Genomic DNA, 17,138 nt, shown 5'->3' on the forward strand with positions numbered 1-17,138 from the left:
GTATCTGAATTATTTTCAGTCTAACAGGTAAGTTTAAATACCAAGTCTGCCTCTGAGCTGACAAAGACCCCTTACAAATACAATTCCTACTGTTCATAGGGCTTTTGACCTTCGATAATGGCAGCAGTATCAGGAAGTTTTCAGGTTAAGATAGTAAATAGAGGGCCAGAGAGATAGCGCCCCTTTGAGGGGTACACTCTCTGCATATAGGAGTCCAGGGTTGAACCCTGCCTCTGCATTCCTCAGGGCAATCTGCTGGATGAGCTGGAAGTAGCCTCTAAGCTTTGCCAGGGCCACTGCCCCAAAATCCCCTCCAAAAACATCCTGAAAGAAATGCTGAATTGGCCAACATGGACAATTCCCTGGCAGTGCTAGAGGAAGGAAGCCAAGTATGCACATTCAGGATGTTGCTTTACTTGGTGGGTGAGGAAAGTGGAGAGTGGAAAGTACCAGGACTCTCAGAAAGTTGTTCTCCAAAATGACTCATTAGCAGATGATTCCATGCCTTCTTTCTGTTTCTTCTTTCTCACCCAGATGTGAAAGAATTAATTTTGCTAAACAGTTCTGGTACTATTTATTTACCTTTTGTTGAATAGTTTTCTGGTTCAAAAATTTATTTCTGCTTTATTATTTTTGTGTGTGTGTGTGTGTGGTTGCCAAGGCCATACCCTGTGGTGTTGGGAATGGAACCCAGGGCCTCACACAGACTACTTCTTTTTTCTCATTCTTTTTTTTTTTTTAATAAAATCTTTATTTAAGCACCATGATTGTAAGTGTGATTGTAGTTGGGTATCAGTCATAAGCAGAACATACCTCTTCACCACTTCAACATTCCCACCACCTGTCGCTCCGTCCCCACCCTGCCTGTATTTATTTTTACAGCTGCTTTATTAGATGTGAGCATGAATAAGTATATCACATATTCTTATACATACAGATATACACGAATCCATTGTGAGAATAATAGAGCATGAACATGAGATCATTTGGGATCAGATCTAGGCATTGACATATATAGGTCATCTACTCTACAATTGAACCACACCTAGCCTCCTCTTCCTCCTCCTCTTCTTCTTGCTCCTCTTCTTTTTCTTCTTTCTCTTCTTCCCCTTCTTACTCTTCTTCACCTTATTCTTCTTACTTTTCTTCCTCCAACTCCTCTTATTATTATTCTCTTCCTGTGTCTCTGGGACTTCAATGGTTCCTATGTTATTCTGTTGAGTTTAATCAAAGACTTCCACTTTCATCTGTTCACATTCTTTGAGTAGTTTGTCCAGTGTCTGATCATTTTCTTTAAAATTCTCTTCCAATCTCTTCTGCTGTATGGAATTGTTCTGCATTTCATCCTCTGGCTCAATGACCCTGTTTGCAGCTGCCATTACTCCAGTGGAGAGACTATCCATTAAGGTTTTCAATTCATAAACCGAGTTTTTCAGACCTGTTATTTCAGTATGAAGTTTTCTAATTTCTTTTTTTTTTTGAAGTTTTCTAATTTCAATCTTCATATCCTTTTGATTCTTATTTGTGTTTCATTCAAGCCTATCTATGCTTTCTTTGAGCTCCATGAGCATCCTCCATAATTCTTCTCTAAACACCTTATCTGAGTAGATATGTAGCTGTTTGATACTTTTTGGGTCATCAGAGCAGCCATCTTCATTCTCTATACATGGGGTTGTCCAGGAATGACCCCTAATTACTGCTGGAGATGGTCCCACCCCCCAAAAAAAACCCAAATAAAAGCCCCGTGTAATAATCTAAGCTTACATCTGTATATCTTAGATGACTATACTACTATATGTCAATAGATACATAAGAGATCTGTATGTCAATAGATATGGTACATATATAATTATGTCAGCCACATGGAAAACAAATGTTGTACCCTTTAGACCATACCCACCCCCTCAAGTTACAGTTTTCTTGAGATGAGCACAGATTATACAGCATAGTATTGTGTATTTGTTTTGGCTTTGTGAAATACAGAGCACAGTATTGTGAATACTGTTTTGGTGCTGGGCATTACATCCTTAGAAGCTTTTTCTCTTTGGTTGCCTTCCCTCATTTCTCCCTGTTCATATCCCTACAGAGAACATATCAGTCTGTTTTCTGTCTTATGTGAGTTCACACAGGGGTGTTGACAGTGGGCAGAGAAGGGGAAGGATCTTGCCAATGGTGTTCAGGGGTTCTGGGGCCATTACAGCAATTCTTGGCCAACCATGCCACATTTCAATGCAAGAACTGGAGGAGGATATGCTTCTTGGATGTGCAGTGCTAGAGATACCTTGATCGCCCTGACAGTGCTCAGTGGTGTCCAGAACTTCATCCTGTGATGCTGAGGATGCACCCTGGGTGGAACACATGCCCAGTGGGAACTCCAACTACAATTTGGTCACTGTGATGGCCTCTGTGATCATAGACAAATACTATTTGCCTTTATCTGGTTTGTTTCATTTAGTAGAATACCCTTCTGGTCCAAGCCTGTAAATGTGGGAATGTTTCCTCCTTTTCTAGACTGAGCAATGTCCTCTGTGTAAGACTCGTACCCTTAGTGTAGATTGATACTTATTTTATTTTATTGAAGTAATATCAGGTTTTATTTAGAAATTATGAGGAAGGTGACGAAGAGGAGAAAGAGAGAGCAATGCACTCAAGAGAGAGTGTTGGCTTCTCCGAAGGAGGAGAGAGCCCTGGTGCACATCCCAGTGTGAAGGTCTGAAAGTCCAAGTCAAGAGAATAGTCGCAGGTGATGTGTTTGGGTGCTGTCAAAACATATATGGGAATTTTTTTGGTCCTAAGTTGGTTTTATAGTTTCTCCCAGTCTCCCACAATAGGGTTTTCTACCTAGGTGGTTGTCAAGTCGAAGATCTCCGTTGACCTTCCTTTTCTGGTCTTTGTTCTTGCTGAAGTTTCAAAGAGCAACTTTTAGGCCAATAGTTTTCACCCTTGATAGTGAAATATGCTTAAAAGGGTTGGGATTGGGGGCCAAAGTGATAATACAGTAGATAGGGTTCTTGCCTTGCACATGGGCAACCCATATGGTTCCCCAATCACTGCTTGGAGAAATTCCTGAGAGCAGAGCCAGAAGTAAACCCTGAGCACCACAGTGCATGACCCTAAAACTAAATTTTTTAAAAAAGGTTAGGGGCTTTTGGTGTGGTGCTGGGGATTAAATATAGGACTTCTGGCATGCAAAGCCAATGTTTTACCACTGAGCTACATCTCTGGCCCCTAAAATCCTTTCCAAATGAATATAAATCTCCTTTCCTGGGGCCAGAGCAGTGGCAGGGAGCACTAAGGTGTCTGCTTTGCCAGCCCTAGCCTAGGATGGACCACTGTTAGATCTCCTGGTGTCCCATATGGTCCCCCAAGCCAGGAGTAACCCCTGAGTGTCACTAGATGTGGCCCAATAAAACAACAAAAAACAAAAAACACCTCCTTTCCTATATGGAGAATAAAAATTTAGTGCTATTTTCTCTGAACAATCTAGCTGGATAATACTGTGATACAGTGAAGCCTAGAGACCCAGGAATACTGGGTAGTTAGTGATTTGGGACTCAAACCAAGCTCTTCAGGATGATACTTTCACTGGTCCCTTTTTTCAAGCCGGGGACAGAGAGATTTCATCATCAATGTGATGGCCAGAGAGATAGCACAGAGGCTAGGGTGCTTGTCTCACTTGCAGTCCAATTTGATGTGGTCCCAGGTATCCCATATGGACCCTGGAGTACAACCAGGAGTTAATTCCTTAGTGTAGAGCCAGGAGTAATCCCTAAACTTCACTGTTTGTGACCCAATTTCCTTCCTTCCTTCCTTCCTTCCTTCCTTCCTTCCTTCCTTCCTTCCTTCCTTCCTTCCTTCCTTCCTTCCTTCCTTCCTTCCTTCCTTCCTTCCCTCCCTCCCTCCCTCCCTCCCTCCCTCCCTCCCTCCCTCCCTCCCTCCCTCCCTCCCTCCCTCCCTCCCTCCCTCCTTCCTTCCTTCCTTCCTTCCTTCCTTCCTTCCTTCCTTCCTTCCTTCCTTCCCTCCTCCCTCCTTCCCTCCCTCCCGCTGCTGCATTCTGAAATGCACTTTTCTACCCAGCCACATTTCCAGCCCTGTGTTGGCATCTGAAAGGAGCTTCTAGGAGACTCCTTGGTCAGTCAGTGAGGAAAGCATACAGACATTTTGTACCTGGATCCAGTGAAGGGATTGCCTTCAGGATGAAAAGCTTCCTGCACCTTTGCAAGTGGTGTGGGCTGGGGAACTGAAGTTGCTTTTTTATGGCCAGAGCATGTTTGACTCAATTTGCACCTGGATTACCCGCAGATAAAGGCTTTGGCCCTGGAACTCGGGACTGACACAGGTTGGCCACTAAGATCTCAGTGGTCGCAGAGATCTGCGGACAACTGCATTTGCACAGCGCTGGTGTGGGGGTCCCGTTGCAGACATTGACATGTGTGCCCTTCCCTCTAGGAGCTTGCCGTGCCAGTTGTCCACGATGGAGGCGCCCTCTTGGCATTTGTCTGCGGCGTCCTGTACACACTCCTGCAGTCCATCATCTCTTACAAATCCTGCCCTCAGTGGAACAGCCTCAGCACGTGCCATACGCGCATGGCCATCTCCACCGTGTCTTGCGCAGCCGTCATTCCCAGTATCCTTTGCAGTCCCAGGCCGAGTAGAGCGCTGTGGTCGTAGAGCGCATGCTCACATGCGCATGGTCCCAGGCTCAACCCCCAGCCTTGCCTGGCTCCTGAGCACCCCTGGGCTGACTTCTGAACTGTTGGACCCATGTGGCCAGGCTACACAGTACTTACTGAGTGCTTAAACCGCTGCAGGAGTCCTGTGTTGAAGCAAATAAACAAACAAATCTTGAGTAAAGCAAAGGTTAATAACCACATATCCGCAGGCTTTGACTTCAGAAGAACAATTGAGAGGAGAGTGAAATTCAGGAAGGGAATATTTCGCCATGGTAAGAGTCTTTAGGAGTGTGAACAGAGGGTGGGAAATGTCAGGCCGCTTCAGTCTGTTGACATGACTTCATCAGGGTTATTTCAGGAGCCTTAAACAAATATTGAATTTTCTTTGGAGTGCTTGGGTAATGGCACCCAAAATTGTACTTAAACTAGCAGCCCTAAGAAGTGCCAGGCCGCTGGCCTTGCCCTCTTCCTAGTGACCTTTACTTTAGATTTGTTTTCCTGTGAGTTCTCTTCCTTCTGTTCTCCCTTCCCAACTCTCCTTCCTCTTTCTCCTTCCCCATTGCCCTGCCTTTGTGTCTAGAATAGAATATTCTGGGCCTATACATCCTCTATCACTTAGCTACAACCCTAATCTAGTAATACCCAAAATATTTTATTTTTTTTTGCAAGGATCTGTTATTTGTTGATTAGTTCTTTTAATTTTTTCAAGAGCTTTCTTATATACCCCCTCCCTCCCTCTCTCTATCTCTCATTTTTGGGTCACACCCAGCAGCGCTCAGGGATTACTCCTGGCTCTATGCTCAGAAATCACTCCTGGCAGGCTTGGGGGACCATATGGGATGCCGAGATTCGAACCACCCCGTCCTTCTGCATGCAAGGCAAATGCGTTACCTCCATGCTATACCTCCAGCCCCCATATATTGGTCTCTTTTTCAAAATGAAAGTTTTGCTTCATTTTCTAATTGATGAATGAAAAGGAGTGTACTGTGCTTGTAAATGGAGGTGTAGAGGAAAACTTTTCTTTTTTATTTGTTCAAAACAAATTACAACTAAGCCTGATTTTAAGGTTTTGTTGATGTGGTTCAAGAATTGGACAGATCTTATCATGCAGGTTCAAAGGAGGTCTGAAGGGCTGGACAAGATGAAAAACTATTTTTTTGTTTGTTTTTTGTTTTTTTTGGGGGGGGGCACACCCGGTGGTGCTCAGGGGTTACTCCTGGCTGTCTGCTCAGAAATAGCTCCTGGCAGGCACGGGGGACCATATGGGACACCGGGATTTGAACCAACCACCTTTGGTCCTGGATCGGCTGCTTGCAAGGCAAACGCCGCTGTGCCATCTCTTCGGTCCCAAGATGAAAAACTTTTGAGTGGGGGCTGAGGGCCAGTTCTGGTCAGGGGCTATATATAGTGGTGGTTGGAGGTGGATCCAATGGTGTTGTCTGCATGCAAGGGATCACCTTACTCACAGTACTGTCTGTCTGGCTCCAAGAAGAACAGCATTTATAGACAGAGGGAGATGGACAAGGAGGATTCAGCAGTAAACAGCAGACTGGGTTTGCATGGCCACCACCTCCTTTTGGGGTCAAAGGTCTCAAACCCAGGCCACTAGGGTGTGAACCAGGTGGTTCCTGATCAATTGGGCCAGTTGCCTCCCTGTATCTAACCTGAGGGTAATGGAAGTGTTGGTTAAATTAGTCCAGGCATCACAGATGATTCCATTTGGGACCAAAGTTGTCACTGAAGAATTTCAAGTAGTTTCAAATAATAATTAAAAAAAAATCTTCTGTTCTTCCAGGGTGGGAGAAAAATCCCATCTTTTGAAATAACATCTGTTGTGAAATCAGGAAATGAAAAATGGGTGAGAGGTCAGAGACATAGTCCAGCAGGTAGCACACTTGCCATGCATGTAGTCAACTTAGGATCAATCCCTACATCCCATATGGTATCCTGAGCCTGCTAGGAGTGATCCCTGAGCACAGCTGAGGTGTGGTTCCCTCCATATAAACAAAATGATTCCTCCCTCAAAAAACTAACAAAAAAAAGAAGGGAAGACAGGAACTATTTTCATAGTGATTATGGGCCTGAGTTCGGTCTTGCCTTAGAGAAGTCAAGCTAGAGTGAGTGGTTCCAGAGAGCAGCTAGGTATTAAATGCTTTATTTCAGAGTAGAAGCTCTTTAAAAAATTAATTAGGTGACTAGAGAGACAGTACAATGGGGAGGGCTTTTGCCTTGCATGCAGCTGACCCAGGTTCAGTTTCCACATCCCATCATTCCTTGAGTCCGCCAGGAATGATTCCTGAATGTAGAGCCAGGAGTAACCTTTGAGCACAGCAGAGTGTTCCCCACCCCCCAAAAAAGACAAAAAATAAATTGGTGGATTAGAAGCTGTACAGAATGGAATATCTATGTATAGTTGACAATGTTTTATTTTATTATCAGAGGTCAGGAAAATTTATAATTTTAGATAAATGACTTCTCTTATTTATCAATGAATGATGCTCATGCCTTTATTATGTCAAATTAATTTTAGTTGTAAAATTCTCAGGTGAATTATTTGTAGTACTGAAAGCAAAATTTCTTGGTATAGGAAATCTTTTCTTGCTTTAAACTTTGAAATATCAAGATACTAATCTCAAGATACTAGTAATCTCAAAATACTAAATTCAGAAAGAAAGTGGGGTCAGAGTAATAGTAGAGCTGGTAAGGTGCTTGTCTTGCATGCAGCTAATCTGGTTTCAATCACTAGCATCCTATTGTCTGGCATACCAGTTGCCTGAGCACTGATAGAAATGATCCTTGAGTGCAGAGCCAAGCGTAAGCCCTGAGCATCACTGCAAGTGGCACATAATCTAATAATAAACATTCAGTGCCCCACTCAGCCATCATGCTCACACTGTGACAGTGTTCTCAGAAGTGTTTAAATGGTCCCATGGAAGAACCACACATTGTTCCTAGCCTGGCTGTAGGAACTTCCGTGATTCCAGGGCATCCAGTGGCTTTCAGACAGAAAGGAGGGAGAGAAGGTCTGTTTCCCCTCAGTACAAGAACACATCTCTTAGCATCTGAAAAAAAAAATGAGCCTAGCCCCTCATTCTAAGATTCTTTTGTCTTAAAAAGCTAGCAGTTGGGCCCAGAAAGATAGCACAGCAGCGTTTGCCTTGCAAGCAGCCGATCCAGGACCAAAGGTGGTTGGTTTGAATCCCGGTGTCCCATATGGTCCCCCATGCCTGCCAGGAGCTATTTCTGAGCAGACAGCCAGGAGTAACTCCTGAGCACCCCAGGGTGTGGCCTCAAAACAAAAACAAACAAACAAAAAAGCTAGCAGTTACATTTTCTTACCCAGATTTTTAGTCTCATTGGGGCTGGAGTGAGAACCCAACAGGCTGGAGCAGGAGAGTCCTAGAACTTCATGGTTCCCCACCTCATGGGGATCCTCCATGGTCTGCAATAGTGACTCCATGTCCTGAGCTGGGAGGAGCATTCAAGCACCACTGGGTGTGGTCCCACAACATCACCACCAACAACAAACAACCCTTGTTGGTGCATTATTTCTTTTAACACTTTTTATAGGGCTTGGCTACTTTCATATACCTTAGTTCCTAAATTAAACAATTTCCCCTTTTGGGAGGGTTGGACCATACTCTGCAGTGCTCAAGATTTACTTCTGGTTCTGCTCAGATTATTCTCGGCAGGGCTTGGGGGACCAAAGGGGGTGCCAGGGATCAAGCTCACATTAGCTGCATGGAAGATCAGCACCATCCTCACCGCACTATTTTTTTAAGCTCCAGTTTTATTTTTAAAAAAGGGCCCTTATTTTACTTCCCAGAAAAGTTCCAAGGCATAAACAAGCCTCTTCTGAGACCTGAAGGAACAGTCTTGGAGTTAGACATCATCTAAAAATAAATGTTGTTAGAGACATCATATTCTTTTTTTTGTTTTTGTTTTTGGGCCACACCCGGTGGTGCTCAGGGGTTACTCCTGGTTGTCTGCTCAGAAATAGCTTCTGGCAGGCACGGGGGACCATATGGGACACCGGGATTCGAACCAACCACCTTTGGTCCTGGATTGGCTGCTTGCAAGGCAAACGCCGGTGTGCTATCTCTCCGGGCCTGAGACATCATATTCTTTATCGAAATTCCCCTCTTGGACCCTGCTCCTGAAGCTTTCTAAAGCCTTGGAAAGCAGCAGCACTAAATCCAGGTTCCCCTGTGGGTCCCCTGGACTGTCTGTCCTCTAACCCAGTGGTCAGTAACCTTTTTTTCAACTGGGCCAAATCTCGCCAAAACCACGATTGAAATTTATTTTGTGAGCCATACAGGGCGCTCCCTGACAGAGGCTAGAAGCAGAGTCCTGACTCCTGTAGCGGCTGCCCGGCACACAGAAGAGCCAAATTAAAAGTGTAAAGAGCCACATGTGGCTCGCAAGCCGCAGGTTGCTGACCACTGCTTTAACCCCATTTACACTTTTCCCCCATGGGCTAATTCTCTCTCTCTCTCTCTCTCTCTCTCTCTCTCTCTCTCTCTCTCTCTCTCTCTCTCTCTCTCTCTCTCTCTCTCTCTGTTTTCGGGTCACAACTGGTGGCGCTCAGGGGTTACTCTTGACTCTACGCTCAGAAATCACTCCTGGCAGGGATGCCTGGATTCAAACCACCTTTGGTCCTGGGTTGACTGTGTGCAAGGCAAACACCCTACCATTGTGCTATCTCTCCAGCCTGTAGTTTTTCTCTTAAGCCCAGACCCTTCTCTGCCTCTGCCCCATCTTTCTAGCTACAACTCCAGTGTGGTATTTACCTGGGTCATGTATCTGTGACCTTGAAACTTGTCAGGTCTAAGTTGAAATGTGCTATGAGTATAGCATATACCAGGTTCAGAGACTTTTATGAAACGGTTAAAAAATAGGGTTAAATCTCATTAATAATTTCCTCGGGGAGTGGTAGTGGTAGTGTAAGCCCAAACCTGGCAGTACTCAGGAATCAGTACTGATGGGGCTTGGGGACAATATTTGGTAAGGATCAAATCAGGGTCATCCACATACAATGCAGATGCCTTATTCACTAAAACCCCCCACCCCAACCCCATCTCTTAGTTGTGCCTGAGTCCCGCATACTGGCGGGGTCTTGCTCAGGATTGTGATCAGCACCAGAGATCAGACTCAGTTGCCTGCTTGCTTACTTCTGGCTCTGAGCTCAAGGTCCAAAAACAAAATAAAACAAACAAGATATCAGTGTAAACATTCCTGAAGTGCTTAGGGACTATATGGGTTCTGGGATCAAACCTGGGTCAACTGTGTGCAAAGCATACATTCTATCCACTGTACTACCTCTCTGGCCCCCTAAGTTACTGAGCCATCTCCCATATTCTGATTAATTTAGCCTTTTATTTATTTATTTATATGTTATTTAAAAGGCTGCTTTATTATTACTGAGCTAACATGGTTACAATAGTATCGTTAATGCTTTTGGTATTCACAGACAGTTACTGCACCTTCACCATCAAACCTCCCAGGCCTTCAGTCTTTAGGTCATTCACCAGCCCCAATCCTCCCCCTTCACCATTTGAAAACCTGTTCTATTGCTGAGTCTGAGTTTCCTTCCTTTTTCCCTTCCTTCCTTCTTTCCTTCCTTCCTTCCTTCCTTCCTTCCTTCCTTCCTTCCTTCCTTCCTTCCTTCCTTCCTTCCTTCCTTCCTTCCTTCCTTCCTTCCTTCCTTCCTTCCTTCCTTCCTTCCTTCCTTCCTTCCTCCTTCCTTCCTTCCTTCCTTCCTTCCTTCCTTCCTTCCTTCCTCCCTCCCTCCCTCCTTCCTTCCTTCCTTCCTTCCTTCCTTCCTTCCTTCCTTCCTTCCTTCCTTCCTTCCTTCCTTCCTTCCTTCCTTCCTTCTGTTCTTTCTTCCGTTCTTCTTTCTTTCTTTCTTTCTTTCTTTCTTTCTTTCTTTCTTTCTTTCTTTCTTTCTTTCTTTCTTTCTTTCTTTCTTTCTTTCTTTCTTTCTTTCTTTCTTTCTTTCCTTCCTTCCTTCCTTCCTTCCTTCCTTCCTTCCTTCCTTCCTTCCTTCCTTCCTTTCTTTCTTTCTTTCTTTCTTCTTTCCTCCCTTTTTCCTTCCTTCTTTCCCCCTTCCTTCCTCCCTTCCTCCCTCCCTCCCTCCCTTCCTTCTTCCCTTTTTCCCTCCCTTGCTCCTTTTCTTTTTTCTTTTCTTCCTTATTTTCTTCTTTCATTTTTGGGCCACGCCTGGCGACACTTCAGGGGTTACTCCTGGCTTTGGACTGAGAATCAATCTTGGCTGGCTCAGGGACCATATAAAATACCAGGGATCAAACTCAGGTTGGCTGTGTGCAAGGCACATGCCCTTCCCACTGTGCTGTCGCTTTGGCCCCATTAAGGGTTGGTTTTCACTGGACACTGGTCCTCCCCTTTCTTGCTCTTTTTACTTACCTCTTTTGGGTGAGATTGACTGATGTTTGTTCTTCTGACACATTTCACCTAATGGGAAATACTCTAATTCCATTCAAATTGTAACCAATGGGAAGCTTTCCTCCTATACCTGAATGGTATTCCATTGTGTGTATTTCTCACTAAGTCTTCACTCACTCATTTGTCTGTTGGCATTTTGGTTGTTCCTAGATCTTGACTCTGAGCCTGGGCAGTCAAAAGAAGGTGTTTACTTTGAATTTAGAGAAGGCTCAGAGTTTATTTTTTTGCTCTTTAGTTATTTGTGTTTTGGCTACACCCTGAAAAGCTAAGAATTAGTCCCAGATGGGGGAACATGTGGTGGCAGGGATTGAATTCATGGCTTCTACATATGAGCCATACACTCCAGATGGCCCCATGGACCATCTTCACAGCCCAGACACTAAACTTGACCTGACTTATATTTTGAATTCCTTTTGAATTTGTTCCTTCACCAATGCTCAGGGGTTATTCCTGACTCTACGCTCAGAAATCTCCCCCAGGCAGGTTCAGGGGACCATATGGGATGCCTGGATTCGAACCAGCGACCTTCCGCATGCAAGGCAAATGCCTTACCAATGTGCTGTCTCTCCAGCCCCACTCTTTTGCCTTTCTTTACATTACTTTGTAGGATCAAAATAGGGAGTCACCAGTTTTGTGTAGAAAATGTTTTGCTTGCTTTTGGATCGCACCAGCAGCACTCAGAAGTTAATCCTGGCTCTGCTCAGAAATCTTTCCTTGTGGATGTAAGGGATGCCAGAGATAGAACCCAGTTCTGGCTTCATGCAAGGCAAGTGCTCTGTCTGCTTTACTATTTATCAGGCCGATTATATTGTAATAACATTTAACAGAATGGTGTAACAGTTGTGCAGTGACACTCCTAGGCATGTGCCATGTTTTGGCACATGTCCTCTGTGGACAGCTGCTGAATGGCTCCTGGCTTTAAGCTTTGATGTAGGAGGCTGCAGTGAACCTGAGCAGGGTTTAATCTCTTTATAAAGTCTCAGAATTTGGTTGTTTCTCTACTCATGAATTGGGCTGCTGGGATCACATAACTTAGTCTGTTTTCTGTGTCTGGAGGAACCTCTGCGTTTTCTTCAGCACCTGTCCCATTTGACTTTTTCCAGCCATGCACTGGAGCTCCGACTCTGCATCTTCCTCGCTCATACTTCTCGGTGGTTGGTTTGATTTTTGACTACTATGTGAGGGCTCACATCCAACCACCTGGGGAGAGGATCCAGGGGTATGGAGCATCAAACTTTGGACTTAACACAGGCCAGACTTATTTACACTCTACTGACTAAATGGTATCCCTCACCTCATGTGACCATGTGTGTGTGGAGGTGAGAGCATGTATATCTAATAGTGTAAATAATGATGATGCTTATGGCGAAGGAGAAAAAGCTGCGTTTGAATGTGAAAGGCACTTTGTTTGTTTTTTTGTTTTTTGTTGTTGTTTTTGGGTTTTGGGTCACACCCGGCAGCGCTCAGGGGTTACTCCTGGCTCTACGCTCAGAAATCGCTCTTGGCAGGCTCGGGGGACCATATGGGATGCCGGGATTCGAACCACCGTCCTTCTGCGTGTAAGGCAAACACCTTACCGCTGTGCTATCTCTTCGGCCCCAATAATTGTTTTGTTGTTGTTGTTGTTGTTTGTTTTTGTTTTTGGGTCACACCTAGCAGCGCTCAGGGGTTGTTCCTGGTTCTACGCTCAGAAATCACTCCTGGCAAGCTCAGGGGACCATATGAGATGCCGGTATTCGAACCAATGACCTTCTGCATGCAAGGCAAACACCTTACCTCCATGCTATCTCTCTGGCCCCAGTGAAAGGCACTTTTTTTTTTGGTTTTTGGGCCACACCTTTTTGACACTCAGGGGCTATGCGCTCAGAAATCGCTCCTGGCTTGGGGGGACCATATGGGACACTGGGGGATCAAACCGTGGTTCGTCCCCCTGCCCACCCCTACCCCCTTCTCTCCAACCTGCCTTTGTTGCAGACTTTTTTTGTTTTTGTTTTTTTTTTGTTTTTTCTTTTCTTTTGGTTAAACCCAGTGTCATTCAGGGGTTACCCTAGTTCTGCACTCAGGAGTCACTCCTGGCAGGCTCTGGGGACCATATGGGATACCAGGGATCGAACTTGGGTCGGTCGTTTGCAAAGCTAGAGCCCTACCCACTGTGCCACTTTGGCCCCACAGACATTCCCCCCCCTTCCCATTTAGACACTATGGTTTGCAATATTGTCACTGAAGGGATTATTGATCATATATATCTTTTCCTATGAGATGTTCTTTTCCTTCCCCAGTTTCCTTAACATTTCTCAGTGATTGCCTGTGCATCGCTCATTTCTATAACCAAGCTGGAGTGGAATCCCAAAGAAAAGGTAAATCTTCCTCAATATGATTGCTGAAGCTAGTCCTTTGAGCTTGTGGCTGCATTGGCCTGAGGAAGGCTGACTGGCTTTCCTCAGGATATGAGATGTAAGAGGGAATTCCTGATGCACTTCAGGAATTTAACTCTCAACTGTTGAGCTCAGCTGCTGTAATTAGGTTATACAATGCATTCTGGAAAATACCCAGGCTGGTTCTAGGGGATTCCTGATTCTCTACAAGCAACTGTGCTTTGCGAAAGAGGCCAGGCATTTACAGGCAGGGAAGAAGGTGGGTGAAGGGTGGAAAAAAAAGTGTAGGATATTTCTCAAAGGGCTCAAGCCCAGCTCTGGGCCTGCATCGAATTGTTTCTTTCAACATAGAGGTACCTATGTAGCAGGTGATGTATTTGTAGGGAACAAGTGCAGCCAGAGTAGCCATTAATGATCTCTGAGAAGGAATGGAGAAGGAGGACTTTAAATGGCTGTTAGACAGAAGTGGCAGCAAGAATGTCGGAGCAAATTGAGTGGCCACATTGTAGAATCAGCCTCTCAAGTTAGGACTGGCCTTGATGGAAGCCATGACAGAAGAATGTTTGAGGGACGAAATCAACCAAACAAGGAGAATAAAAGAACATGAGGAACAGAAGGTGGCTGCCAATATTTTTTTAATTTTATTTTTAGTTTGGTTTTTGGATCATTCCTGGCCTTGCTCAGGGGTCACTCCTGCAGTGTCAGGAATCAAACCAGGGTCAGCTGCATGTAAGACAAGCTCCCTTTTCTCTATACTATCTCTAAGTTTTATGAACTCATGGATGAACCAATGAATTTGTTCCCTTTAACAGAGATGTCTCCAAAAGAAATAGATGATTTCCTGTGAGTGGGAGGTAGAGAGTGGGTTTGGTGTTGAGTATGGTGAAAACCATGGAGATTTGCCCACTTAGACCTGGATAATCCACAGGGCCACGAGTGAAAACTGCATAAATTTGGGGGTGTGCCATGGCATGAGACTTGGGGGCCACAGGAGCAATGAGAGGAAAACAGAATTGACCAGAAAAAGCAGATGATTGGGAAAGTGTTAGACATAGGATCAGTCTAGTGTGTGTATTTTGAGGGTGGGGTGTAAAGAGCTACCAGAGCTCAGGGACAGTGATGACTTTTTTTTTGTTTGTTTTTGTTTTTGGGTTCATACCTGGTGGCGCTCAGGGGCCACTCCTGGCTCTGTGCTCGGAAATCGCTCCTGGCAGGCACAGGGACCATATGGGATACCGGGATTCAAACTGCCATCTGTTCCGAATTGGCTGTGTGCAAGGCAAATGCCCTACCGCTGTGCTATCTCTCCGGCACAAGTCATTTTTATAGAGATCCTCCCAAGCAATGCTTGTTGGAACAGGGCCACTCATGGCATTACTCAGCTCAGCCTTGTGCTACTGAGGACTGCTGTTGGGTAGGCCCCAGCACCTCACAAGGCTCTTTCTCCAGCCCTAGGTGTCCTCCCTGGGGCAATGACCTTCCTTTTTAAGAACGGGCACCCCCGCATTAAAATTGAGGCCAGTGGTACAGGAGCTAAGACAACTAACTGCCTGCTTTGCATGCAGTTCACCTTGCCTGCAGCTGGCCCAATTCTTTCCCCAACACTGCATAAAGGCCCCATAACACTGCTAGGGATATCCCAATACTTACCCCCAGTCAATTTTTTCTCAGTGAAATGAAATCATTTTAATGCATTGTGCTGAGAAATCAATTACAAGTGCCCTATAGTTGAAGTGCTGGGAGCTAGAAGAGGAAGAGGAGAATCTGGTTATGGTAAGAGGAAGCTTCTGGTTTAGAGAAAGGATTTTTTCCAAGCTGGAGGCCGACCACATTTAGTGAAGCCCACCAAGAGGCAGAGGAGGCAGTAAATGAAGGAAGGATCCAGGCAGCTTTCAATACTAGTTTCCCTGACTGGGAGCCTTCCTAGCAGACCCAGGTGTATTTCACTGTATTACCACTGGAGGGAGACCTTCCACCACAAATAAAGCAAAGCAGCTGCCAGGATCTGTGCAAGCAAGCAGTCAAAATTTTCTATTTTTTCCTCTTCAACTGTCATTTATGGAACAGAAGCATCATTTAGGACCCTTTCCAGACGCCCCTGGCATGCATTACAGTACTGATTGTAACACACACATGCTGCTCCTCAGGTGTTGAAAGCCCCTGCTTGGTGTGTGTGAAAGAGAGAATTAGATAGAATTAGGATGCTGTTGTTTATGTTTCACTGTGAGCACATTAGGTGCAGTCTGGGTCTGTGCTTTCATATGTTCCATCCTAGAGGGTCGAGCCATAGCTCACTGTGCTGAAGGCATGCTTGGTATGCAAGGCTTCCTGGGTTCAAATTCCTGTATCATGTAGCATGCACCATCATGGGTGATTCCCAAGCAATGAGACAGGAGTAGACACCCCCCCACCCCCCAACCCCCGCCAAGAACCGTGGATGTGTCTCCAAGTCTATCAGTAAATAAATAGTGTACTGCAGAAACACACTTTTCTCCCCAATTCACTTTAATTTTCTAAGCAGCCTTCATTTTCCAGGGATGCTATGGGAAGCACTAGATCTCTTGGGGTTCTCATGGGAAAGGTACACATATTCTTAGTTCCCCTGAGAGGCATTCAGCTTTTCCTAATGTGGACTTGACAAAACAGTAGAAAGGGAGGGGTTTTGGAGACATAATGCAGGGGGTAAGGAGCCTGCCTTGCATGCAGCAGACCCTGGTTTAGTCCTAGTACCACATTAGGTTGTTTTGTTTTGTTTTGGGGTCACACCCGGCAGTGGCACCAGGGGTTACTCCTGACTCTGCACTCAGAAATCATTCCTGGCAGGCTGGGGGGACCATATGGGATGCCGAGATTCAAACTACTGTCTGTCCTGGATTGGCTGCCTGCAAGGCAAATGCTCTACCACTATGCTATTTCTCTAGCCCCCACAGTAGGTCTTTTAAGCATCACCAGGAGTGATGTCCCTGATGAAATCTTTGTGACTAAACCAGATCTGAAGAAAGATTGAGCCAGCACCAGAGGCTGACCTGCCCTTCTGCACCTGTTTCCTCACACTTATCACTGTAGCAGAGCAGAGAGTGAAGGAGAAAGAACAAAGCAATTAGGTCATGATCTGGAAACACCTCACAAATTACTCCACAAGTCAACTTGACATGTAGGGTAAAGTTAGGATGCAAGTGTTGTTTTTTTTTTTAATTTGGTTTTACTTTTATTCTTAAACAATAACAACAAAACACCCCTAGGTGGTATTTTAGGGGGCCGGAGAGATAGCACAGCGATAGGGCGTTTGCCTTAGACGCAAAAGGACAATGGTTCGAATCCTGGCATCCCATATGGTCTCTTAGGAGTGATTTCTGAGTGTAGAGCCAGGAGTAACCCCTGAGCACTGCCGGGTGTGCCCCAAAACAAAAACAAACAAACAAAAGGTGGTATTTTAGAAATATATTTAGGGTTTAGGGAGCTGGCTCAAAGGATTGGAGTGTTTGCTCCTCATGTGAGTATCCAGGTCTTGATTCCCAGCAATACTTGGTCCTTTAACTCCCCTGGGATGATTCTCAAGCATTGACATGTATGAACCAACAGCCAAAAAAAGATAGGTGTATTTTTAGATGAGTGTCAGTCATAAGCA

At 45.1% G+C, this 17,138-nt stretch overlaps 1 protein-coding gene across 1 annotated transcript in view; it reads left to right on the top strand.

Moving 5' to 3' along the window:
- The window catches only part of DRAM1 (DNA damage regulated autophagy modulator 1), a 62,854-nt gene that overhangs the window by 28,894 nt on the left and 16,822 nt on the right, over positions 1–17,138 (top strand). The window contains exons 4-5 of the mRNA XM_049783192.1: positions 4,450–4,627; positions 13,434–13,492. Coding sequence (XP_049639149.1) covers positions 4,450–4,627; positions 13,434–13,492 — 237 coding nt within the window. The remainder of the gene's footprint in view (positions 1–4,449; positions 4,628–13,433; positions 13,493–17,138) is intronic.

Source organism: Suncus etruscus, chromosome 11, assembly GCF_024139225.1.
Source record: "Suncus etruscus isolate mSunEtr1 chromosome 11, mSunEtr1.pri.cur, whole genome shotgun sequence".
In the NCBI taxonomy this organism is placed as follows: Eukaryota; Metazoa; Chordata; class Mammalia; order Eulipotyphla; family Soricidae; genus Suncus; species Suncus etruscus.